This window comes from Zymoseptoria tritici, chromosome 4 (genome assembly GCF_000219625.1).
Source record: "Zymoseptoria tritici IPO323 chromosome 4, whole genome shotgun sequence".
Lineage (NCBI taxonomy): Eukaryota > Fungi > Ascomycota > Dothideomycetes > Mycosphaerellales > Mycosphaerellaceae > Zymoseptoria > Zymoseptoria tritici.
In genome coordinates, this window is record NC_018215.1 from 913,643 (window position 1) to 935,292 (window position 21,650).

The window sequence follows — 21,650 nt, forward strand, 5'->3', positions numbered from 1 at the left end:
GCCATACGTGAGCGCCGCCGTCGCTCGGAAAGAGGTGTAAGGACGTGACGGTGGAGTAGTGATGCATCAACGCCAGATCCAGTCCGTCGAATGAATGGCTTGAGGGCACTGCTGGCGCCGCGAATGATGAGCCATTCGAGCTATTCCCTGGCGGTGTCGTGGACGAGGCATCTCCGCCAGGAAATCGACATTCCTCCTTTCGTCGCCTGCAGTTCTTGCATTCCGGTCTAGCCTCGTCGCACTTTACGCTGCAGGAGATTCAGCTTCAGGGTCGCTTTCCTTTGGTCTCGAAGGGAGAGAAGTAAGCTTACTGCCTGGCCTTGCAAGCAAAACATCCCGTGGTCGTCTTCCCATGAAAGCGACGAGTCGGCATGCTCGTATTACTAACAAGCGTATGAAACGATGATCATGTAGTCGTGGCAAGCACGTGAGACCTCACGATGTACGAGGCGAATGGAGACGGGAGTGTAGATCTTCACATGTCCGGTGGGGAGAGGACACCACTCACCGGCCAGACGTAAGCGAAACGCCTTGACCACCAAGGGGAATCCTTCCTCGTGAGCTAAACTCTATTTGGTCTTTCACGAGGTAGAACGAACCTTCCCAACGCCAAGCACTTTTCTTTCGCTTTCACTGACAAAAGTTTGGCTCGGTTGGCTCATAATCCGTCAGAGGATGCCAACGCCACCGCGTAGTCACCGCGTAGACGACATCGCCTGAGAGGCTCCATAATAATCCTACAGAACGCCATGGACGCCAAAACTTGCGGCTGGTCCGACTGTGAGTTGGAACCTTACTCCTACATACCTCCTGAAGTGTCGACGAGTAATAACGGCGGTAACGATGTCATTCAGACAATGCAAAGAAGTCTCGCCGCAATGTCCGGTTGAGGCGACAACCTACGGATACTACCCGGTCCTGAGTGGGAACATCGCCTTGCTCGTGGTATTCGCCATCACTTTCTTCGTCCAGCTTTTCCTAGGCATCCGAGCAAGATTACCGGCATTCACATCCGTGGTAGCGATAGGATGCATGGGAGAAGCAATAGGTTATGGAGGCAGACGTACGTATATTGAATCATCTCCTTCCCTTCGACACGACTCTGACGAAGCACAGTAATGCTGAATGAGAACCCCTGGGACGACACGGGATTCAGAATTCAAATCGTCTGCCTCATTCTCTCGCCCTCCTTCCTCGCAGCAGGCATCTACCTCACGCTCAAGCACATCGTGCTCACTCTCGGGCCGGAGTGCTCCCGCCTCAAACCTCGCCTGTACACCTGGATTTTCATCTCCTGCGACGCTTTCAGTATCATCCTGCAGGCTGCTGGAGGAGGTGTGGCCGCTTCGGCATCCGCTGATCTGGTCAATATTGGAAACAGAATCATTATTGCTGGTATTGCATTCCAGGTCGCGACGATGTTCATCTGCATGTGTCTAGCCCTTGACTTTGCGCTACGACTTGGCAAGAAAGCGAAGTTGTCGAAGGCGAATGGTGCGAGGCTTGAGAGGGTACAGACGTATGCTACGAAGCCGGCGTTTTACTTCTACCTCTCGCTTTCTGGATTGGCGTTCCTGACGATATTCATTCGGAGTGTTTACCGGTATGTCGACTTTGTTGGTTTCCAGTCGCAATATTGACTGACAGTCCTCGCAGCCTACCAGAAATGGCCGGTGGATGGGGAAATCCCTTGATGCAGAGAGAAAAGGAATTCCTCGTCCTCGATGGAGCAATGGTCGCGATCGCAGCCGTCGCCATGTCCATTGCGCATCCAGGCATCTTCTTCCCAGAAATGAAGACAAAGCGTCCGGTGTCTCCAACGAGCTCAAGTTCCGACGAGGAGAAGGCCGCCCAAGACGCGCCGTGAGCTCGACGGATAGAGAGTTTCCAGTGCAAGCAGGCACACGATGTATATGACGACAGATTCGAGCGTACAGGATAAGGAGCTACAGACGAGCGAACAGAAGAACTGAGGTTTGGGAGTAATGCGAACGTACCAAATAGATACAGACGGAGGCTTTTGCAGCGTCAGAGCGATACAAGTCTAATAAGAGCAGATCTGAATCATCTCTCGATCAGCACAATTCAGTCCTCCGCACAGCCCGCGTCTCAGGACGACACCACCACCGGCACCTCGTCCTTCACCTTCACCTCCGCCTTCTCGCAGACGAACAAATGCATTGGACTGAAGATGCCTTCCTTTCCGCCATCCCGGCACGAGTACACGCACATCGACACAGTCTCGAGCGCCTGCATGCGCGATGGATGCAGCAAATGCATCGCATTCATCACCTTGGCGAGATACCAGATGCACTTGAACGGCTTCTCGCCCATTCTCCAGGCCATGAATCGATCACGCATTGTCGTGGCGTGCTTGCCGTCGAGAGCCCACCTGAAGACACAGGAAGTCAGAACACATGTACTTCTCCCAGCCATCAAGCATGGGAAGGAACGACGAAGGAAGACTCACCACCACGGTATAGGATTCGCCTTCGCAGTCGCACGATCCTCCTCCATCACCATCCTAAACCCCGCACCCTCCAACTTCTCCACATGACTCCCCACCGTCGTCATAAACGGCACAGCACCACCCTTCTCAATCTCCGACCGAATCTTCCGATGCTTCTCATTCTCCCCATCATACTTGTCCGTAATCACCCAGTCCAAAAACCCCAATTTGCCTCCTGGCTTCAACACCCTCCACACCTCACTATACGCCTTCTCCACATCCGGAGCACAGCACAGCGCCTCAATCGAGTACGCCCGATCAAACGTCTCGTCTGCAAACGGGAGATCCACGAAGTTTCCCTGCACCATGTGGCACTGGTCGCTTAGGCCGTCTTCAGCGTTATACAGATTGCTCCGCTCTACGTGCATACCGTTGATCGACACGCCGGTGATGTGCGCGCCAGTGAAAGCGGCAATCTCCCTCGCGGGCCCGCCGACGCCGCAGCCCAAGTCGAGGACTTTCATGCCCGCCCGGATGTCTGTCACCATCGCGAGATGGTGGTCGTGTCGAGCCTGGGCGGTTTCCCAGGACTCCCGCGGTTGGTAGCCGCAGAAGTGGAATTTGTCGCCCCAGCCGCCTTGGTAGTGGTCTGTGATGAAGTCGTAGTAGAGGTCGTTGAGTTCGGCGGCGTCGGCGTTGCGCGTTGCGCGTTCGGCGTCGGTGACGTTGGCGAGGTTTTCGTCGCCGCCCCAGGTGGATTTGTAGCGGGCGCCGCTATTGGGTGGGGGTTTGGCAGCCATGATGGATGGATGTTGTAGTGGTGAGAGGATGTCGATGTGAAGATCTGGAGGTGCAGCTTTAGGCCGATCTGGTAAAGACGGATATGGCTCGCTGCGTCCCATTGTTCGAGCCCGGACGTTTGGTGTTGGTATTGTTCGTTGGGCTTAGCATTGTTCCTGCCTGATCTGGTAATTCGCGCAAGGGATGCACAGGTTTGCCAAAGATCATTGGTCGGTGAGGAATTGGCATTGGAATCGACTTGATCTCCTCCAAGACTCAGCCATCCAAGAACGCAGCATATACCTCCCACCTCACTGCAACCAAGCCCACTTCACCTCCACCCTCCCTCTATCAACACTCGCCAACCCCTTGAACACATCCTCCGTAACGTCCAAATCCGTCGGATCACACCCCGTACACCGATCCACGACCCTCAAATCCACGCTCCTTTGCTGCCCTCGATCTTGATCGAATACCGTCGCGCGGAGCATTTTCCCACACAGCGGATTCGAATTCGAGTTCCCACCTTTGCTCGAACTGGAACCCGCTTTATCGAAGAGAATCTGTGACACCGCGACGATTTTGTCGCCGTTCTTGTTCGTTTCGCCGCAGGCGCCGAGGCCGGTGGCGAAGTAGGTGATTTCGCCGGTGAAGGTCTCGTGGTTCGAAGGCAGGGGGAGGTTTTTGTATCTGGTTCAGGTCGGTGGTCAGTTGGGAGGAAGCCGTGTCGCAGGATGTTCGAATACGTACGAAGACCCGCTCGACAGACCTGCTGCGAGACCGATGATCAAGACGAGCAACGCTAGCAATGCGACACCCAATGCGATGAGAAACGCTTTGCGACTGAGATGCACGTATTTGCGATGTGGCGGCATGACGCTGTCCAACTTCGCGCTCGCCATGGCTCTCTTCGAGCCACCACGCGGCGGCAAGGCATTGTGTGTGACGTTTCCATTCAATCCTCCTGCTGCTGCGACGTGCTCCCACTCTGGCAATTGCGTCTCTTTCGCGAATGTCTCCTTGTTGGCGCCCATTGTATCGTGTTGTGTATACGTCGGGAGGCGTGGTTCGCGTGGTGCTGTCGTCGTCGGCTCGGGCGATGGCTTGAATTGAGAGAGAGGAGGAAGAGGAGACAGCACTTATCTTGACGGCGTGACGTAGAGCATGTTATTGATAGATCAGAGAGAGTCTCGTCTTGAAACCCATTGAGAGGCGCCGAGTGGACGCGGTCCAATTACAGGACGGGCGCGAAGAGACCAAATGGGAAGGTGCACCTGGTTGGAAGTCAAACTTTGATTCTTTGCCAAGACATGTCGCTAGTTCTATTGCCAGGGTCATCCTTCTTCTCAGTGCCGTCTATTCAAACATCTTTGCGCTCGGTCGCAGCCGAACGCTGTACGGCATTATCAGAGGGTGCAACTCAATCCTATCACCTCTCGCAGTGTATACCATGTCATGTCATGTCGGTGGTATGATGCTGATGAACCTGTGCTATCAACTTGGTTAAAAGTCGGAACGATCTAGGCGGAATTCGATGGGTAGGCGTTCCGATATTCAACCAAGTTGCTTGCCTGTAATGGACGTGTAGCTCAAAAGTACGGTATTGATGAATCTGTGCTGGGCACGAGATCAAGTTGCATTCCTCTTCACCTCCTTTGTCCGTTTCGACCTCATCTCCCGAATCCGAAGTCGACCTCACCTCCTGAAGCCCAGCGCCCAGGCCACAATACTCGGTCTCTTGATCGCGCAATACATGCTGTCCATATTTCGACTCGAATACTCGAAGGTGCGTCGTGACCGTTAATATGCTTTTGCGTAACATAAATTGTGCGATCGGCGAAGCGACCGCAGTGCTCTCCCAGTAGCGTCCCAATTTCCGCGTAGAAATTTAGTTCCACTCACGAGGACATAAGCATAGTAGTCTGTGGGTGAATAGAGGCCGTCTTCGCATGCACTGCCGCCATCGAGCGGTTTGAAAAGATGCCTTTCACTTCGCTGGTCACACAGGCCAAATAGACTTCGGCTAGTGCTTTCACACAGCCCGGCCCCCATCCAGAGAATCGTAAACCATGGCGACCCTGCAACACAGCACACTGTGTAGACATCAGAGCGAGAGGAGGAGTAGCTTCCTGATCGATTGAATCGAACGTCGTGACGTTGTAGCAAGTCCTGCGAGTCGGTAAAACCGCGGAAGCCCTTGGCTTCGATCAAATTTTACGCAAACCCCACTTATTCTGGACCTCGGATCCAAAAGAATGGTCTCTGTAATTGTTCTACGGAGGCAGAAGAACAGAATTGGAAGCCTGCAATAAAGGAGATTCACTCCACAACTTCCGAAAGCGTCAAAATCAACCAAATAGGAAGGCACGTACTTGGAAAGGTCATATTTCAGTCAAAAATGATGCCAAAAAGGGCAAAAATGACCGACGCAGGGCTCGAACCTGCAGCCTCTTGATGTTCTAATCGAGGTTCGAATCGTAGTCAAGCACTCTACCATTGAGCCAGCCGGCCGGGACTTTTATCGCTCGAAAGCCAGAATAGCTGGTGAACGGTTAGCGGTGAGTATTAAACTCAAATATAGATCTTCAATTACTGTGTACAGCTCTTCCGCTTGAGTACTACTCCAATAACGGATAGTTCTGAAGGACTACATCGAGCACAGAACCATAGCGACTTGATCGGAAAAAACTTGGAGTCGATCGTATATCGTCAGCTAACCGGGAATCCTTTACATTCTAGCCCAGTACAGTCGCTCCAGGCATGCTATTAATCCAGAGGAATGTCGAGCTTGTTCCTCGTGACTACTACGCCATGAAGCGGATCACACCGCGATTGACGGAATATCCCTTGCTTCATCGCGGGTTGAGCAGACCTGTGATTAGAGGCCTCTCCTGATCATGGCTGTATTCGATGCAAAGTAGATGTAGTTGATACCCGTAGGCCCCAATAAGTCTGGTCACAAGGCCATCGTCCTCAAGGGAGGAGGCTATGCCTTCGCCAAAACGCCACAGAACCGCGTATTATCGCTTTCCATTCGATCCGACTAGCAGCCAAACCTGAGGCCGCTCTGCCCTAGGTATGCTACGGCAGGATCAGCACGCCAAGCGATACTTTCGCATTCGCTTCCGACCAAAAGTGGTAAGTGAATGACTCTAGCGTCTGGGCAGTATCGCTTCGTTCGCTGAATTGCCATAGCCCCACTATGAGTCGGAGTCAGTCTGTTGAAGGTCTCGTCTAGACGACAGCTCGTTCGCTTCGATGCCACAGCCTCATTCTTGACATGGAAGCGATCAGTCGAAGATCATGTCTTGACGATCGAGCAAGTGGGATATAAAATGGGCTGCGTTGCCCACCGAAGGAGGATAAAAGCCCCATCCAACATTATCATCAGCAGAGCAGTAGCACTCGATCCGCTCAAGCAACTCTTTCTTCCAAGCTCGCAACCAATCCAACAGCACGACAACATGCGTTTCACTCTTGGCTGTCTCATCCTCGGAGCCTCCCTCACCCTCGCCGCGGAGCGCAAACAACCGACGTCCAAGTCGGCTACAACACCATCAAAGCCAGAACTCTTCCAGGCTCGAACCTTTTCCTCCGTCAATATGAGTCCTGCGACATTGGGTACACGGAGTGTGGTCGAGCCTGCATGCTGATCTCCAGCGAATGCTGCGTCAGCTCGGGAGGCATGGGATCTTGTCCAATCGGCTACTACTGCGACGGAACCGGTGCTGAAGCCGGCTGCTGCGAGAGGGGTAAGATTTGCAGCGGTCTATCTGACGAATGCACCGATCGCTCGAAGCGTTGCGGCGATGGTTGTATTCCTGAGAGCGAGACTTGCGACGAGTCTGCCTCTCCCACTTCAATCGGGACCTCAAGCGGCTCGTCGCCCACGTCGACATCTAGTGGCGGCACGACATCCGGAGGCGGATCGGTCTTGGGCTGCGACGTGGGCGAGGAGGAATGTGACACGGGTTGTATGCCCGTTGGCGCTCAATGCTGCTCGAATTCTGGGCTTGGAAATTACTGTGAGGCCGGATATGTCTGCGTTGGAAGCACTCGATGTCGTCGAGGCAGTGGAACCAACTTCACCTATTCGCGGACGATCTCTTCTTCAATCGTGGCTTCCACTACCACTCCGAGCGGGATCACTGCTACATCGATGCCAACGAGCGAAGGAACGTCTTCTCCTTCGCTTTCTCCTTCTGGAGGAGGTAGCAGCCAAGGCCCGGAAACTTCCCCTGGTTCTACCGCCTCGGGAGTCTACGTGCCTGGCGCTCTCGTCGGAGTGGCTCTTCTTGGTGCAGTGCTTGTCGCCATGGGCTTTTGAGAGCATGGGCCCATGTCCACGTCCATAGCAAATATCGGATTGCTGGGGCTTGACCGTACGCAGGCGAATGTGGACGCAATTGGTGGAGACATGCCCTGTGCGATGTATTTAGTACATACCTGATTTATCAATCTCTCATTCGACAGCAGCGAAGGACGCTCGATGCGCTCACAAGCCTGCTGAGCCTCAACCATCGCCAAGAACGAGGCTTGCTTGTCAGAAAGCTGATGCGGTGCGAGGCATAGCAGGTCATTCTCGAATGTTTTTGCAAGGCGGATCGTGATCGGACAAGGTCTCGAAATTCGGACGGCCGGCGTCGTGCCCTTCTGCTGGTGATGCGAAGGCCAAACGCGATCATCGTTGCCGAATTCTTCGACTAGAGCGAGCCCAGGACGTAGCAAGCCTAGCGAACCGAAGAACCTGACCGTATGATCGCATCGTCCTCAGACTGATACGAAGTCCTGGCAAGCTGTTCGCAGGACTACAGCACTGCCGATCGATGATGCGAAACCGCAGACGGGGGGTGTGGAAGAAGAAGTGCTTGCGGCTTGCGAGAGACCACAGCCTCCCGCCAAGGCATCGGTGGCTGCTGCCCAGCAACTCTATTCCATGTTCTCCAGTGAAAGGCTTTTGTCGATCAGCCATGTGGTTATTTTGGATCAGGGCAGGTGATGTCTCGTTTTTGATGATCTGGGTAGATCAGATATGTGGCTGGTGGGATGTCGACCGCACTTCTCGTCAGTTGGCTTCTCCAGTGCTGTCCTTTAGACACCGTAGCATTGTTTTCACCTACACCAGTATCAGCCCTTTCAATGTGAACAGCCATGTCGCGCACCAGCACAGCGAGTACACCAACGGACAGGCTCGACTTTGTCGGATACAAAGCCATCACTGATCTCGCCGACGACAGCCTCACATATGTCACTTGCTCGCCGGGGTCAACGTTCGCAACATCCAGTACCTACCACGACTGCTGCGGTACGGTCGGAGTCTGCTCCATTCCAACAACATGCATCTCAGATCGCTTAGCCACCTTGCTTTACGAAGGCTCGTCCTCTAGATGGTGGGTCAACCCAGTCAAGCCCCAAACTCTCCAACATCCCTGCCACGCCAGCGCTCAAGCCGCTCATTGCTCATCTCATTTTCCCCGGGACCGCTGACAACCATATTTCTTTCCACCAGTGGCCTCTTTGGCAAGTGTCAGGCCGCGACACTCTTCCCCAGCTCGGGCGCGGCAAATAGCGACGCACTGACCCGGTACTTTTGCCTGCACGAGACCGAAGTCTGGGGCTACCCTACTATGGTCCGCGCTGATCCGGCGCGCAAAGCAAAACCAAACGCACCCACTGATACTCGACCACCGAAGAACGACACCATGGGGAAGAACGACGACAAGAAGCTAGAGGGCAAAGCCTGGATCGCGGGAGCTGTACTCGGACCTCTGGCCTTTCTCGCGCTCGTAGTGCTGGGATACATGTTCCTGGCGAAACGTCGTCGCAAGCAGGCCGCGGCGGCGGCTGAGCCCGATACGACAGCCAAAGGCGAATTCTACAACAAAGTCGACTCCAACGACCATGACGGCGGTGAGAAAGCATTGCCCGAGACTCCGACCACCGTGGACGCCGCTCCGAAGTACGCCAGTCCAGTGACGAGCGTTGAGCTGGAAAACATCCAAAGTCCGATTTCCGAGCTGGATGAAAAGTCCGGTCCAATGCCTGAGCTCGCAAATTCGGAGCGTGCTCGTCCTGTCTATGAGCTGGAGGCGCCGAATAGGACTCAGGCCGCACCGGAGACGCCGAATGGAAATCAGGCCACTCTGGAGACGCCGACGATTCTGGACAGATCCGCAGTCTCACCCATGACGCCGACAATCCCAGATGGAGCGGAAGCGGCGAAGAAGACAGACGAGCCTTCCCTCGACGAGGCGAAAAGGGAAAGCAAATGAGGTCTGGCGGAGATGTTGCTCAGGTTGTCCGCAACGACTGGAGGGCTGGGAGAGGTCAGGCGGTGGATCTGGAGGGTTGAGATCGGAGACGAGTAGTAGGATATTTTTCGAGAGACTGTTTGTGGTTAATTTGGATGGTGGAAAGTTTTGGAGGTGCCGGGCGAGGCCAGGCTCGATCGTAACATCCATGTCAATACTGATACCCAGAATATATGGCGGACAGCATCAAGCATGTACATATCCTCAGCCGTGAACTGATGTTCACATGTCAACGAAGACCAAGCGACAGAGTGACGGGACAAACAATTTCGTGTAGCAAATCAAATGTGCACGGACCTCCGCCACCGAACACCTCCCAACATATACCACGAAAAATGAGCATCAAACATCGCCACGACATGCTCAAAATTGTTCAGAATGGCTGACTCGGGTACTACTTCCTTTTCGAAAGACTCGCTAAATTCCCACCTCATCCCCAACCTCCCTCCTTCAATGTACTACATCCCCTCATTCATCACTCCCTCGGAAGAACAATCTCTCCTTCAAAAGATTCCCTCAAATCGGTGGGTCCAACTCTCCAATCGCCGACTGCAAGCCCATCCCGTACGTCTCACGGCGAACAACACCCTGCTCGCATCCTCTCCTCTTCCGAATTGGCTTGTGAATCCGGTGGTCGAGAGAATTCATGCCCTCGGCGTGTTTGACGATGCAAAGGGGGTGAATCATTGTTTGGTGAATGAGTATGAACCGGGACAGGGGATTATGGCGCATGAAGGTGAGTCCTTCGCACGTTCGATGTCAATTGATCCGAGCTGATATGTGTAATGCAGATGGACCAGCTTACCACCCCGTCGTAGCGACGGTCAGTCTAGGCGGTAGCACAGTTCTCGACATCACTCCGAAACCGCAGTCCGACTCCTCATTTTGCCAAAACGATGAAGCAGGCGATGAGACACCTCCTCGGACTTATCGCATTTTTCAAGAACCTCGCTCGTTGCTGCTGACGACTTCAACCGCTTACACGTCTACGCTTCATGGGATAGCAGAGGTGTCGAGTGATGAAGACTTGAATGCGAGTTCCGTGGCGAATTGGGATCTACTTGGTCAGAAACCTGAGGGCGGAAGTAGGGAGCGAACTACGAGGGTGAGTCTCACCTTTCGAGAGGTGTTGAAGGTGGCGAAGGTGGGTGGGAAGTTGTTTGGCAAGACCAGAGGTTGAACGTGACGCTATTTGCGTTGGATCACTACATGAGTCCTGGCATTGCGAGGATCTCCTTCCGACACAACTATTTCGAGACGACAAGCACATCCTTCCACCGGCGACTCTGGATCACTTCCTCTCCGCAAACCTCTGCTTGGCAAAGTCCCAGTTCACAACACTCCAGAAAGCCTTGATGTAATCGGGCCTCCGGTTCTGGTACTTGAGATAGTACGCATGCTCCCAGACGTCCAGCGCGACGATCGGGTAGCCCTTGGCACCGGAGACGGCCTCACCCATCAACGGACTATCCTGGTTGGCAGTGGTGACAATCTTGAGAGTACCCTGCTGATCCACCAACCACGCCCATCCCGAGCCGAAAACCGTGGTCGCGGCCTTCTCGAATTGCGACTTGAAGTCCTCGACGCTGCCAAAGTCCTTCTTGATGGCCTCCTCCAGCTCGCCGTCGAGAGTGGTGTTAAGCTTGAGGTTCTTCCAGAAGAAGGAGTGGTTGGAGTGGCCGCCGGCATTGTTGCGGACGCCGGTCTTCTTCTCCGCGGGCACTTGGTCGAGTTTGGTGACGATGTCGTTGACGTCGGCGGTGGCAAGCTCGTGGTCTTTGAGGAGGTTGTTCAGGTTGTTGACGTAGGTTTGGTGGTGTTTAGAGTAGTGGATCTCCATGGTTTCCTTGTCGAAGTGTGGCTCGAGAGCGTCGTAGCTGTAGCCCAGCTGGGGGAGGGTGAAGGGCATGGTTGCGGTGGTGGTGGTGTTATCGGAGATAGAAGAGGCACTGAAGCTGAGCGGTCCGTCAGTAATCATGCGAAGCAGGCCTACATGCTACGCCAGGCTAGTGCGGCTGAGGAACACGACAAGGCCAGGTCTTTCTTCACTCACCTCTGCTGAAGGGACTGAAGACGTGTCTGAGCAGAGTTGACCATCCAGTTGCCAGTGTCGGAGAAGAAGGCGAGAGCGAAAGTGGTGAGGTTGGAGAGTTGCATGATGACAGCGATGGTGCAAGTGCAAGTGGGGTCGACTAGGACATCAAGGTGAAAGTTGAGCGCGAATGAGGCAGTTTTCGGATAATGGATGAGATGAAGTCGGGCTTCGTTCCTGCAGGATCGGTACTCGGTCGGAAAGGAAGGGCGGCGGAAGAAACCCGGATCGACTGCCCGAGAGGCGACTGACTGATGTCAATGGAAAGGAGTGTGTTTGATGGAAGATGGTCTTGTGTTGACACTGGAGGAAACATGAGATGACAACTTTTCGCGCGCACGCGCCAGCGGACAAGGATCACCTCGAGGCCAGCATCGTGGTCGATACGACGAGCGGAGGACTACCTAGGTAGGTAGTTATGGCGGGCATCATTGGTCTTGAGAACATCTCGGAGAATTACAACTTATTCGAGGATCAGAGCATTGATCAATTGGCCAGATGGGCATGTTCGTCTTTTGGGATACATTCAATCGATGGTGAAGTCGGCATTTGGAATTTTACGTAGCAGCCTTGTGAAAAGCTGCGTAAGACACGCATCAAGCTCTCCTCCAACACCACCTCCACTCATATCAGCACTTCAATCAACCACCGACCTTCACAAGCCTTTTCCCACCATACGATATGGCGCCCAAAGGCAAAGGCGGAGACAAGTCCAAGTCCAAAGACAAGGACGCATCCGCAGGAGCTGACAAGGGCAAAGTGAAAGGCGCTCAAACGATCAACGTCCGTCACATCTTGTGCGAGAAGCACGCTAAGAAGGAAGAAGCGCTGGCAAAGTTGAACGATGGAGGGAAGTTTGATGATGTTGCGAGGGAGTTTTCGGAGGACAAGGCGAGGGCGGGTGAGTGGACTTTATCTTGTGTCGTTTGTTGTCTTGTTCATTCCTGTACATCTGTGCTCTATATTGCATCTATGTACCGATACTTGCTAGGGGTATATGCTGATTGACATTCATAGGCGGCGCTCTCGGATGGAAGACAAGAGGTAATCTTCTCCCGGAATTTGAGAACGTAGCCTTTGAGCTCGCGGCTTCGACGACGGCCAAACCGGTCTGGGGAGAGGCGAAGACGAGTGAAGGCTACCATATCATTATGGTCGAGGGGAGAAAGTGAGACAGTGAGGCACTGAATGCTGAGCTTGGACTTGTGGTCAACTCATTGCGATGTCTTGGACCATGCTGAAAGGGTGATCAAGCAGCCTTCGACCTAGCAGGTTGGAAGTGCGAATGACAACCAGCGGCTGCGTGAAAGGACGAACGAACATGTTCTACGCCCAAACTGATTCATGCGGGTCGGCACCACGCAGCTTCGTGGCAGGAGAAGTGGAGAATGGAAAGTTGTAAATGAACTCTCCCATATATTTGCACGCCACTTGAGGGTATGTCGCCGTGAGGCTGATCCTGATCTTATGAACTCCTGAACCCAAACTCCCTGTAACCACAGAATGTCGAAAACCTTCCATAACGACTCTTTTCTCTCACCGGATGGTACCAACGACGTATAATCTCCTCGATCATGTCCTCTGATCCAGTCCATACGGCTCGCCAGGCTATCCTGTGCAAGTTCACCCCATCCTCCTCCCCAAACCCTCTACCCTCGCTCTGAACCCTCTCACGATATCCCTGATCCTCTTGATCTTCTCAAACTCCAATTCCAACTCATCAATATTCTTCAAAATCGCTCGAAATCGAGCAATCTCTGCGTCGGCCATTTGGATCGCATTGCCGGCTCGGTCGTATTGTGCGGTCGTTGCACGTTCGGTGGCGGTGTTGAGCTGATGGACGTTCGTCAGAGAGATGCTGTGTGGGGACCTGTAGTCGCATTGCCAAATGTCGAGCTGTCTTGACGACGGTACAGTGTCTTGCTGTGTGCAACCATGCCTGTTTCATGCTCTTGACTGCGACCTCGTCCGTTCCAACCAAAGAAGAGATTCTCCAAACTCACCTGCTCCAACCTCCCTTGAATCGCCCTCATTACCGCATCAAAATGCCTCGCCAACAACCCCAAGCTCCCCGGATCCAAAAGCAGTCTCCCCTGACTGCTCGCCTGACTCCCCGCGGGACTCCTCGCCTGCGCGTGCGCGAGTTGTTGGTGTTGGCGAAGCGTCGCGACGTCCGAAGGGGAGAGTCCAAGGCGGTTGTCGGGAATGGAGGAAGGCGGGGTTGCGCCTGTGGACGCGGGCGGAGAGCGGGGATCCGTTGTCGCGCTGCGGTGGTGGGAGGGTTGCGGTGGCATGGCGCCTCGGAGGAGGCGCGAGGCCTGGCTGGGGAGGTTTATTCATGTCCGAGCGAATGGGACATTGTTGAGAGGCGAGGTAGACAGGAGGGTTGGTCGTTGTGGCGGTCGTGGTGGCGGTCGTGGTGGTCGTGGTGGTCAGCCAGCTTCGGAGGTGTCGACACCAGTGGAAAGAAGGGAAGGATGAGAGGAGAATAGAAGAGGAAGAGGAGAAGATGTAGAGCGCGCCGACTCGTTTACCTTGTAGTAGTGGTTTCGGAAGCAATCAAGAGAAGACAACAGATCGCATTGAGGTCGAGGTCAGAGATGTGAGCATGGTCTTCCCATGCAGGTCACACAGATGCTCTGGTGCTCCAAAGCATCCCGGCCAGGCACACTCCCGCTCCGCCAGCCTTCGTGGAGGGTGTGAGTTTGGCGACGATTTTGGTGAAAGGTCATCACACGGACGAGAAAGGGAGCCTCCGAGCCGCGACTCTGACCATCATTCGACCATCGACCTTGCCGCGCGCTACCGCGTGGGTTGGTTCCGTGGCGCGCTGGGAGAACTCTATATCCGACAAGGTACGACCTCATATCATGACAGCCATCGGTGCACTGTCGTACGCGAGGCCACCAACCCTCTTCCCAGACCTTGAGGACCCTCCCTCCATCTGTTCCAGGATCTTGAATCATCTCCAGGAGTCGGCAGTGATGCCGCTGGGAAGGAACTTCCGCGAAAGTCAATTGAGCACGCATTGCAGCCTTTGCGACTCGACACTTCGGCTTTCGGACACGATATCCGCTGCGTCGGAGTCGAGTGTCCAGTGCTTGAGTCGGAGGGCTGTGTTGTACGGCGAGTTGACTTGACTTCACCTCGCAGGTATGCCCTAAATGCTCTCACAATTTTCACAGAGTTCCCAGGCCTCGAGACCGAACGATCTTGGAAGGCAGTTCCATATGCTTGGTCTGCTGAAGAATGACTCCCGCTATTCACGATTTCGTCAAACAGGACTACCTCAAGCAGAGTCCCATCGTCGAAGTAACATGCCACGAACAGTATACGTACGCTTATGTCGCATGGCCTGCCACTTACACGCATCCTTCTTCGGATGGCCCTCTATCGCACCCGTGACGGTACCTGGACGACTGTTTGAAATGGCCTGCGCCTTAAGCACACGCCTATCGTGCATGCCGTCGTATCTTGGCGGTCTGACTGTATGGTATGTCCTCAGCTACTGCCTATACGCCTATTAGCAAGTCTGCTTGACTCACCTGCACGTCTTCTTAGATACCCTGCTCCCGTACCCGAATCCTTACCTTTACGACTATCTCAGATGGCCTGCCGACTTACCAACAGGCCTATTCGGCATGTCCACCTCTTGTACTGGTACGACTATCTTGCAGGTGTTCCTGAACGGCCGAGACGACTGCATAGCATGTCCTGCCAACGTACCTACACAAAGGTAACGTACTTGCACGCCTATTTGGCATGTCCTGTTACCGTATCTGTACGACTGTTCAGGATGCCATGTCAGCCACTTGGTCCGGCCATTCAGCATGTCCTGACACCTGTCTGTACGCACAGTCTCGACAAAGTCAAGCGAGTATGACTCTTCGTCCAAGACTGCTTCAAGCAGGACCACATGAAGACATGAAGCCGAAAGGAGAGTTGGACGCTCATCGTTTAAGCGCACCTTGAAATTCCCAGTCGGGACAGATGCAGACCTCACCACTCTCCTGTGCGTAAAGTGAACGGCACAGTCCTAAACCAGTCACTCTTTTCCGCATCTTTCACGTTCTCATGTAGGTCACCGCAGTCTTGACGCACGGTGTTTGGAGAACAGATATAAGCTTCCAGCTTTCTCTGCTACCTTTCCTTCTTCAAGCCGTGCCATCTGGCCGGTGATAACAACATACCCTTTTCAATACTTCTGCAGCTTTGCTGTGCCCTCTCCCTCTCCTTTCCTTTCTCTCTTGGACCTCCGCAGACGACCTTCCAACCTCGACCTGCACGAGGAACGTACTTTGGCATCCATCCAACACTTCTCGGCGCAAACGCAGTCCAGCTCGGTTCATACCAAAAACGAGCGCACGCGCTCGCGGCTGCGAGCCTGTTACCGTGCGCGGACATTTATGTGAGGGGCAAACAATATAGCTCAAGACAGCCAATTCACTGACACGAGCCGCGCAGCAAAGTCACCGGGCGCAGCCTGCGCGCGCACACCTCTGTGTCCATCAACATCGCTTTAGTTCGCAACCTTATGCACCGGCTTCCCTCTCCGCCCTCAGCCACTCCAAGATATGGCTTATTTCAATCCCGCCCTTGGCGCCTTAATGCGCTACAAAATGACGCATGAAGAGATAGACCGCATCCTCAAGATGACACCGGAGGAGATCAGCACATACGACAGGGAGCTCGCCACAAGTCGCGGTGGTGTACCTCTTCTTAATCTCGTCGTTCGTAAGCCCTCTTCGCCTCCACCAGTCCCAACCGTTCGTCAGATCCGGGATGCCGCAAGAACGCACACCTACGACCGTGTCAAGCTCGTACAACTTGATCGCTTTATAGGAAAGAATGATCCCAACAAAGCACTCCTACAGGATGTGGGACTTTCGATCTGCGCCGTCAATCATCCCTCCGACTCGGACATCTTCCCGCCTCCTGACTACCAGGGCACTGTAAGCCTGCGCTGCTGTCTGGTCAACCTCGCCACGGGCCCAGGAATCAAGGTCACAGTCAGAATCAACCGTGGTGGCGCAGAAAGTATCGCCCAGTCCCACTACGCATCGGTCACCTTCTACTGCGGCGAGCTTTTCAATCCCGAGCGGCCAGGTGGTAACAAGAATTACCACGGCATCTTGCCAGACACTCTCGAGATTGAGCAAAACGACAACGGTTCGGAACCACAGACAATCATCTCTTTCGAGTCGGAAGGTGCCGTTGCTGCGAATGTCAATCCTCCCACGGCGATCTTTGGCAGTCTTCTGGACCTGGCCGAGGACGAGAAATGCGGCATCGCCTGGCTCACTGGTCATGCTCAGCGCACTACTCGAGCTCGGGTCAAGATCTTCTGTACTCGTCTGAACTACAAGCTCGACAAATTCGCGTCCGTATCGTCAGATCCTCTGTCGGACTTCATCAACTCGCTCGCGGGCAACGCTCCGGAGGGGATACCAGAGCTGCGCTCTGCAAGAGAGAAGCACTTCTACCCGTACAAACGCTCCGGTATTACGCGAATCATGATCGAACGTTCCTCCGCGCTCTTGCGAACAGTTATCGTCAACAAGAAGCCTGAGTTTCCGTTCATTGCCATGCCCAGATATGTCCGTTGCCCCGATTCGGATGCGGCCCAGGTGATTTTCGCTTATGGCTTGATTAACGAACTTGAGGAGGTGAAGTTCGCATTCGAGTCGATCTCCCACGATGAGCACGTCTGTAGCGTCATACACGTACCGGGATGTCAGAGCTACTCAGTCTTTGTGTGCCTGTAACTTGTTGCGCCGTCGACAATCAAGCTGAGCGACAACGAGCATATCGACTTTGCAATTCCACTCGGCTCTATTGTCGCCGTGCAGATCGAGACTGGTGGTGATGCGAGTGCAGTCGAGGTTCACGGAGCCATCGTCAAGAACGAGCTAGGCATCATCAATACCGATCTCATGGTTCTCGTGACTGGTAGCAACGCTTCCAGCTTGTTCAGAAGTGCCGACCACCACAATGCGAAAGTCAGCCAATACTGCTGTCACATCTCTCCACAGGTCAAGGAGACGGCTCTGATCACGCAGATCGATGCTGTACGTAACGCCTACGACCACTCTTCGAGAGGTAGCTTGGCATCCTCCCTTCATTGAATGCTCATGTATGACGGCACATCAAGACCTCGTGATACGAGCAACCCCTGGCGCGAAGCAAGAAGTCTCTTCGAAGAGTACGCTTCCTCCTTCCCGTGGAGGCCCTCTCGAAGTCAGGCTATCGAAGGCTCCTACAAACTTCAGGCTCGCGCACAGATCGTCCTTGGTCCAAGCGGTTCCGGGAAGACAACAATGCAGGTGAAGAAAGGCTTGATCCTTACCCGTCTCCCGCACTACAAGGTCGTTTCCCTCAGCGAGAGCAATGCTGTCGCCGACGACACGCTGGACCAAATCCTCGAAGCAGGTCCCAAGACCAAGCAGCTGCCACTTCGGGCCTGCAGCCGTATGCTATAATTCACTCAAGATCATGATTCTGACGCTCGTGCGGTACGAATGCCAGGATCCTTTCTGGAGCAAGATCTGGCGACATACGACTTCTTGGAAACCAAGACGGCCACTCGCAGTGCCAAACACTTCGACCGACAAGATTGCTCGATTCAGGCTCATTGCCTGAGATTGTTGCAATCGAAGACCGAGGTGTTTTGCACGATCGTGTATGGTAAAGATGACAACGGCAAACCAAGGGTTCACCGCGACTATCCCGACGCAATCGAAATGGTCAAGTACATAGAGGTTGCACAACACCCATCCAGCGGAATGGCATCTTTGGCATGTTCCTCTCGAACTATTGGTCCGACTCCAAGATCGCTCTTGCGAGGTACGCGAACGATAGCATCCGCGCGGCGGTGCTTCAAGATGCCCGGATCCTCATCACCACTAATCAGAATTGCGCTGACCGAGACATCCGGAAATACTTCGCATCCTCCGCTGGTGACAAAGTGTTCATAGAGTCAGACGAGTGTTTTGCCGCCACGGAGCACTGCTCCCTAATCCCCATCGCCACGACTGCCTTTGCACGCAACATCGTTTCGATCGTGTACTACGGCAATGAAACACAGATGGGACCCATTCCGCTTAGAACAACCCGCTTGCTTGGCAAGGACGAGAAAAGATCCAACGAGTTCCATGCTCAGCTCCAGTGCTCGCTCGTTGAACGCATGATCAAGTCTGGCTTTCCAGTGCACCGTATCGACTACCAAGGCCGCTGTCATCCGATCTTGTTCGAGCCGGTGAGCTCGTACTACTTCCAAGGCAAAATCGACAGTCCGGACCCTAAGGACCAGCGCTTCGCACTCTCCGCGGAGTATCACAAGCAGTTACGTGCTGTACTCAAGCTGCCAATCGACAAGAAGCTGTCGGACGAGCAGGAGCGTATGGTCCACGTCAAAGTACGTGGCAAGCAGCCGTGCCAGAAAGTCGCAGGTGGATCTCGTGGCAACTATTCCAGCTTCCACTACATTGTCACGACAATGCTGCCGGCCTTCGACAAGATTCTTGGCGACGACATGCACGACATGCTCCTCGTCGTCACTCCCTACGCCCGTCAAGCCGATATGTGGACCGAGTGGTGTTCCCAGCAGATCCGAGCCAAACTCCGCACTCGTAAGCAGCTCCCTCGCATCACAACCGTCGACTCCTCCGAGACCGCCGAACATGTGATCGTAGACTTGGTCATCGACGGAGAGCATCGTAAACAACTTGGCCATCTCAAAGACAACAGGCAATTCCACAACCTCGCGACTCGAGCCAAGTCGACAATGTGGCAAATCATGTCGGATGACACTGGAGAAGAGCGCTACCTACCTTCCGTAAGGTCCAAGCCTGCTCCCACTTTCGTCGACGACAACGGCAATTTCGACAAGAGCAAGAAGGCGTTCTGGTTCTTCATCAACTGGTACACCCGGCACAAATGCATCTGGCACTTGGACAATAACGAGTCGTTCGACTTTTTCAATGCTCCGCGCGATCTCATGTTGTCAGTGGAGCGGGATGCGCTTGATCGATTCCAAGCTGTCAAGGAACAGGTTCCAACCGCTGTCAGCGAGCTCGTCCCTGGCGACCTCACTGCGGCACAGACCAAGCAGCTTCGCGGAATTGCGATAGAGATTGCAGATGAGCAGTGGCAAGCCGAGCATCTGGGGGAGAAGTCAGCCTACGAGTTGTGGAAGGCCACGGTCATTAGGCCGTGAGTTGGTGAGCAGAGCAAGCCTTTCGCATGGCAATTACTGTCCGTAGCATGCTGATCATACACGGTGATCTGATCTGACAGCGGCTCAGGCTGAGTCAAGCGGCGTTGTGACTTGTGGTGGTGTGTGCGGTCGATACTCTGCAAGAGGTCCTTTGCCGGCATGGCGTCTCTGGATAAACGCGATCATCTTATTGCTTCGCGTCCGGCGACTGCACGAGTCTTGCCGCTCGTGCGACGAAGGCGCTAGGGTAGGAGTTTCGCTCGTTTGGTGATGGCGGAGGGTCTCGAACGAGTGGGCGATGGAGTCTGTCTTGAGGAGAAGTCATCTCCGCCCCCAAGAAAGGAGGCGATATGGTTTGTTGGCAAAGGTTCCGTAGCGTATGCGAGTCGCGACAGCGCGTGCGTGCCCGGTTCGGAAACAAAAACGTGGCAGTCGGCTTAAAAACGCCACAGAGTCAACCGTTCCTCATCTCTTGCGCAGAAAGGAATTTGACACATGTGCGGATCTGACTCGACGTAGCTATAGCACTCCGCAGTGTATCGCCCCTATTCTGTCGACGGTCTGAACTGCTTCTTGGTTGGACGTTAAGTCGATGCGCGGTAAGATTGAGGTATGACGGTATTCGGACGTTGATGCTTGTCATCTTGTCCCGGCGTCTCAACAGGCACCAAGTGCGAAAGCTTACAGGCGAGTGCCATGCTAGGGTTCCCGGCGCTTTTCGCTTGGCCATTGCTCGCGGAGGAGAATCCGAATACCTCCCCTGGCGAATGCTTCACTAATCGACATCATCCGCGTAATCCGGAGGGTATCATGTCCAATAATGACGGCTTGGCGATGAACCCGGAGAGTTTGTTCTTTGTCAGGGCAAATAATGCATTCCTTGTGGGCAATGGGGCCAAATGTTTGCAAGCCGAAGTGTTTCAGAAACAGCCGGCACACCGCGATTCGACACTTTTCCGTCCTTGCATCCCTTGATTTACCATCCTCGTGGCACTGGCGTGGAGGACCTGACCGCCCCATGTGGTGCGACTCGAAACCTGCCCGCCGCTGTCACATTGTACACACGCCTTCTGTGCTTCCAGCGATTCTCACGCTCTTGAGGTCATGGTAAATGACCTGCAAGCGAGCTCCAAGTGCGTCGCAAGAAGGATTCTGGTGAGTCTTCAGACCTGAATGGAGCTATTTTCGATGGCCCTCAACGCGGTTCATGGACGCTGCATGCAGGCAGGAGAACGACTGCAGAGATCTGCAATGGGCAAGAAGCGAATCATGGACGAGTCCAGCTGGGCAAGCCATCCCTGGACCAGGACTCGAAGGGGCGATGTTCTGTGATGGGGCGGCTGGAGGTCGGCAAGATGGAGTTCTATTGCTGACAGGATTCATATCCCGGACGCGCGAGCAGAGACGACCCTCGAACGACGACGACGACCGACGGTGAAATATTAATGTCTGATAAGGCACGCCAATCCTTCACCTGTTCCTGGTTGGCCAAGCTCCGAAGTCAAGCACGCCACACCCAAGCGGGAGAGAAACGGTCCGCTTGTGATTTAGAGTTCGCATAAAAATCACAGATCCCATCCGTTTTGTAACCCATCCGGGGTGTGGCGCGGCGAACATGTGGTGAAATTTAATGTCCTTGTGAAAGAAGGCTCCTTTGGCTTGCCGTCGTGCGCCCCGTCGTCGTGTCTAGATAGTCGGAGAGGCGTTCGATCTCTCGAATGCATTGAAAGTCTCACAGTCTCAGCCTCGTCATCGTCGCTTGAGCCTTGAATGCTGACGACTCCCGCGCTGGCGGAGACCAGG

General features: G+C 54.1%; 10 protein-coding genes across 10 annotated transcripts; 6 read left to right on the forward strand and 4 right to left on the reverse strand.

Annotated features, from left to right (window-relative positions):
* Window positions 1–790: 790 nt before the first annotated feature.
* On the forward strand, window positions 791–1,984 carry MYCGRDRAFT_104094 (uncharacterized protein; the record flags this gene model as incomplete). Its single annotated transcript, XM_003852870.1, has 3 exons — window positions 791–1,063; window positions 1,117–1,603; window positions 1,657–1,984. 3 exons carry the CDS (start codon window positions 844–846, stop codon window positions 1,865–1,867), a joined length of 918 nt encoding a protein of 305 aa, XP_003852918.1.
* MYCGRDRAFT_70899 (uncharacterized protein) lies at window positions 1,985–3,249 on the reverse strand (the record flags this gene model as incomplete). The annotated part of the gene is made up of 2 exons (XM_003853447.1): window positions 1,985–2,392; window positions 2,471–3,249. The coding sequence occupies 2 exons, from the start codon at window positions 3,247–3,249 to the stop codon at window positions 2,110–2,112; spliced, it is 1,062 nt and encodes a 353-aa protein (XP_003853495.1).
* A 291-nt stretch (window positions 3,250–3,540) lies between these two features.
* On the reverse strand, window positions 3,541–3,879 carry MYCGRDRAFT_41306 (uncharacterized protein; the record flags this gene model as incomplete). The annotated part of the gene is made up of 1 exon (XM_003853446.1): window positions 3,541–3,879. A coding segment is annotated over one exon (339 nt), but the record flags the coding sequence as incomplete, so codon positions are not given.
* Window positions 3,880–8,380: 4,501 nt separating this feature from the next.
* Window positions 8,381–9,501, forward strand: MYCGRDRAFT_92432 (uncharacterized protein; the record flags this gene model as incomplete). Its single annotated transcript, XM_003852871.1, has 2 exons — window positions 8,381–8,619; window positions 8,739–9,501. The coding sequence occupies 2 exons, from the start codon at window positions 8,381–8,383 to the stop codon at window positions 9,499–9,501; spliced, it is 1,002 nt and encodes a 333-aa protein (XP_003852919.1).
* A 417-nt stretch (window positions 9,502–9,918) lies between these two features.
* On the forward strand, window positions 9,919–10,720 carry MYCGRDRAFT_40933 (uncharacterized protein; the record flags this gene model as incomplete). The annotated part of the gene is made up of 2 exons (XM_003852872.1): window positions 9,919–10,276; window positions 10,332–10,720. 2 exons carry the CDS (start codon window positions 9,919–9,921, stop codon window positions 10,718–10,720), a joined length of 747 nt encoding a protein of 248 aa, XP_003852920.1.
* Window positions 10,721–10,795: 75 nt separating this feature from the next.
* MYCGRDRAFT_104097 (uncharacterized protein) lies at window positions 10,796–11,909 on the reverse strand (the record flags this gene model as incomplete). The annotated part of the gene is made up of 2 exons (XM_003853445.1): window positions 10,796–11,495; window positions 11,594–11,909. 2 exons carry the CDS (start codon window positions 11,695–11,697, stop codon window positions 10,832–10,834), a joined length of 768 nt encoding a protein of 255 aa, XP_003853493.1.
* A 404-nt stretch (window positions 11,910–12,313) lies between these two features.
* On the forward strand, window positions 12,314–12,804 carry MYCGRDRAFT_39964 (uncharacterized protein; the record flags this gene model as incomplete). The annotated part of the gene is made up of 2 exons (XM_003852873.1): window positions 12,314–12,533; window positions 12,650–12,804. The coding sequence occupies 2 exons, from the start codon at window positions 12,314–12,316 to the stop codon at window positions 12,802–12,804; spliced, it is 375 nt and encodes a 124-aa protein (XP_003852921.1).
* Window positions 12,805–13,261: 457 nt separating this feature from the next.
* Window positions 13,262–13,845, reverse strand: MYCGRDRAFT_18718 (uncharacterized protein; the record flags this gene model as incomplete). Its single annotated transcript, XM_003853444.1, has 2 exons — window positions 13,262–13,465; window positions 13,636–13,845. Coding segments are annotated over 2 exons (414 nt in total), but the record flags the coding sequence as incomplete, so codon positions are not given.
* A 2,439-nt stretch (window positions 13,846–16,284) lies between these two features.
* On the forward strand, window positions 16,285–19,957 carry MYCGRDRAFT_92436 (uncharacterized protein; the record flags this gene model as incomplete). Its single annotated transcript, XM_003852874.1, has 7 exons — window positions 16,285–16,366; window positions 16,475–17,337; window positions 17,482–17,700; window positions 17,902–18,061; window positions 18,122–18,144; window positions 18,411–19,843; window positions 19,936–19,957. 7 exons carry the CDS (start codon window positions 16,285–16,287, stop codon window positions 19,955–19,957), a joined length of 2,802 nt encoding a protein of 933 aa, XP_003852922.1.
* Window positions 19,958–20,013: 56 nt separating this feature from the next.
* On the forward strand, window positions 20,014–20,465 carry MYCGRDRAFT_104099 (uncharacterized protein; the record flags this gene model as incomplete). Its single annotated transcript, XM_003852875.1, has 1 exon — window positions 20,014–20,465. The coding sequence occupies one exon, from the start codon at window positions 20,227–20,229 to the stop codon at window positions 20,410–20,412; it is 186 nt and encodes a 61-aa protein (XP_003852923.1).
* Between the last annotated feature and the right edge of the window lie 1,185 nt (window positions 20,466–21,650).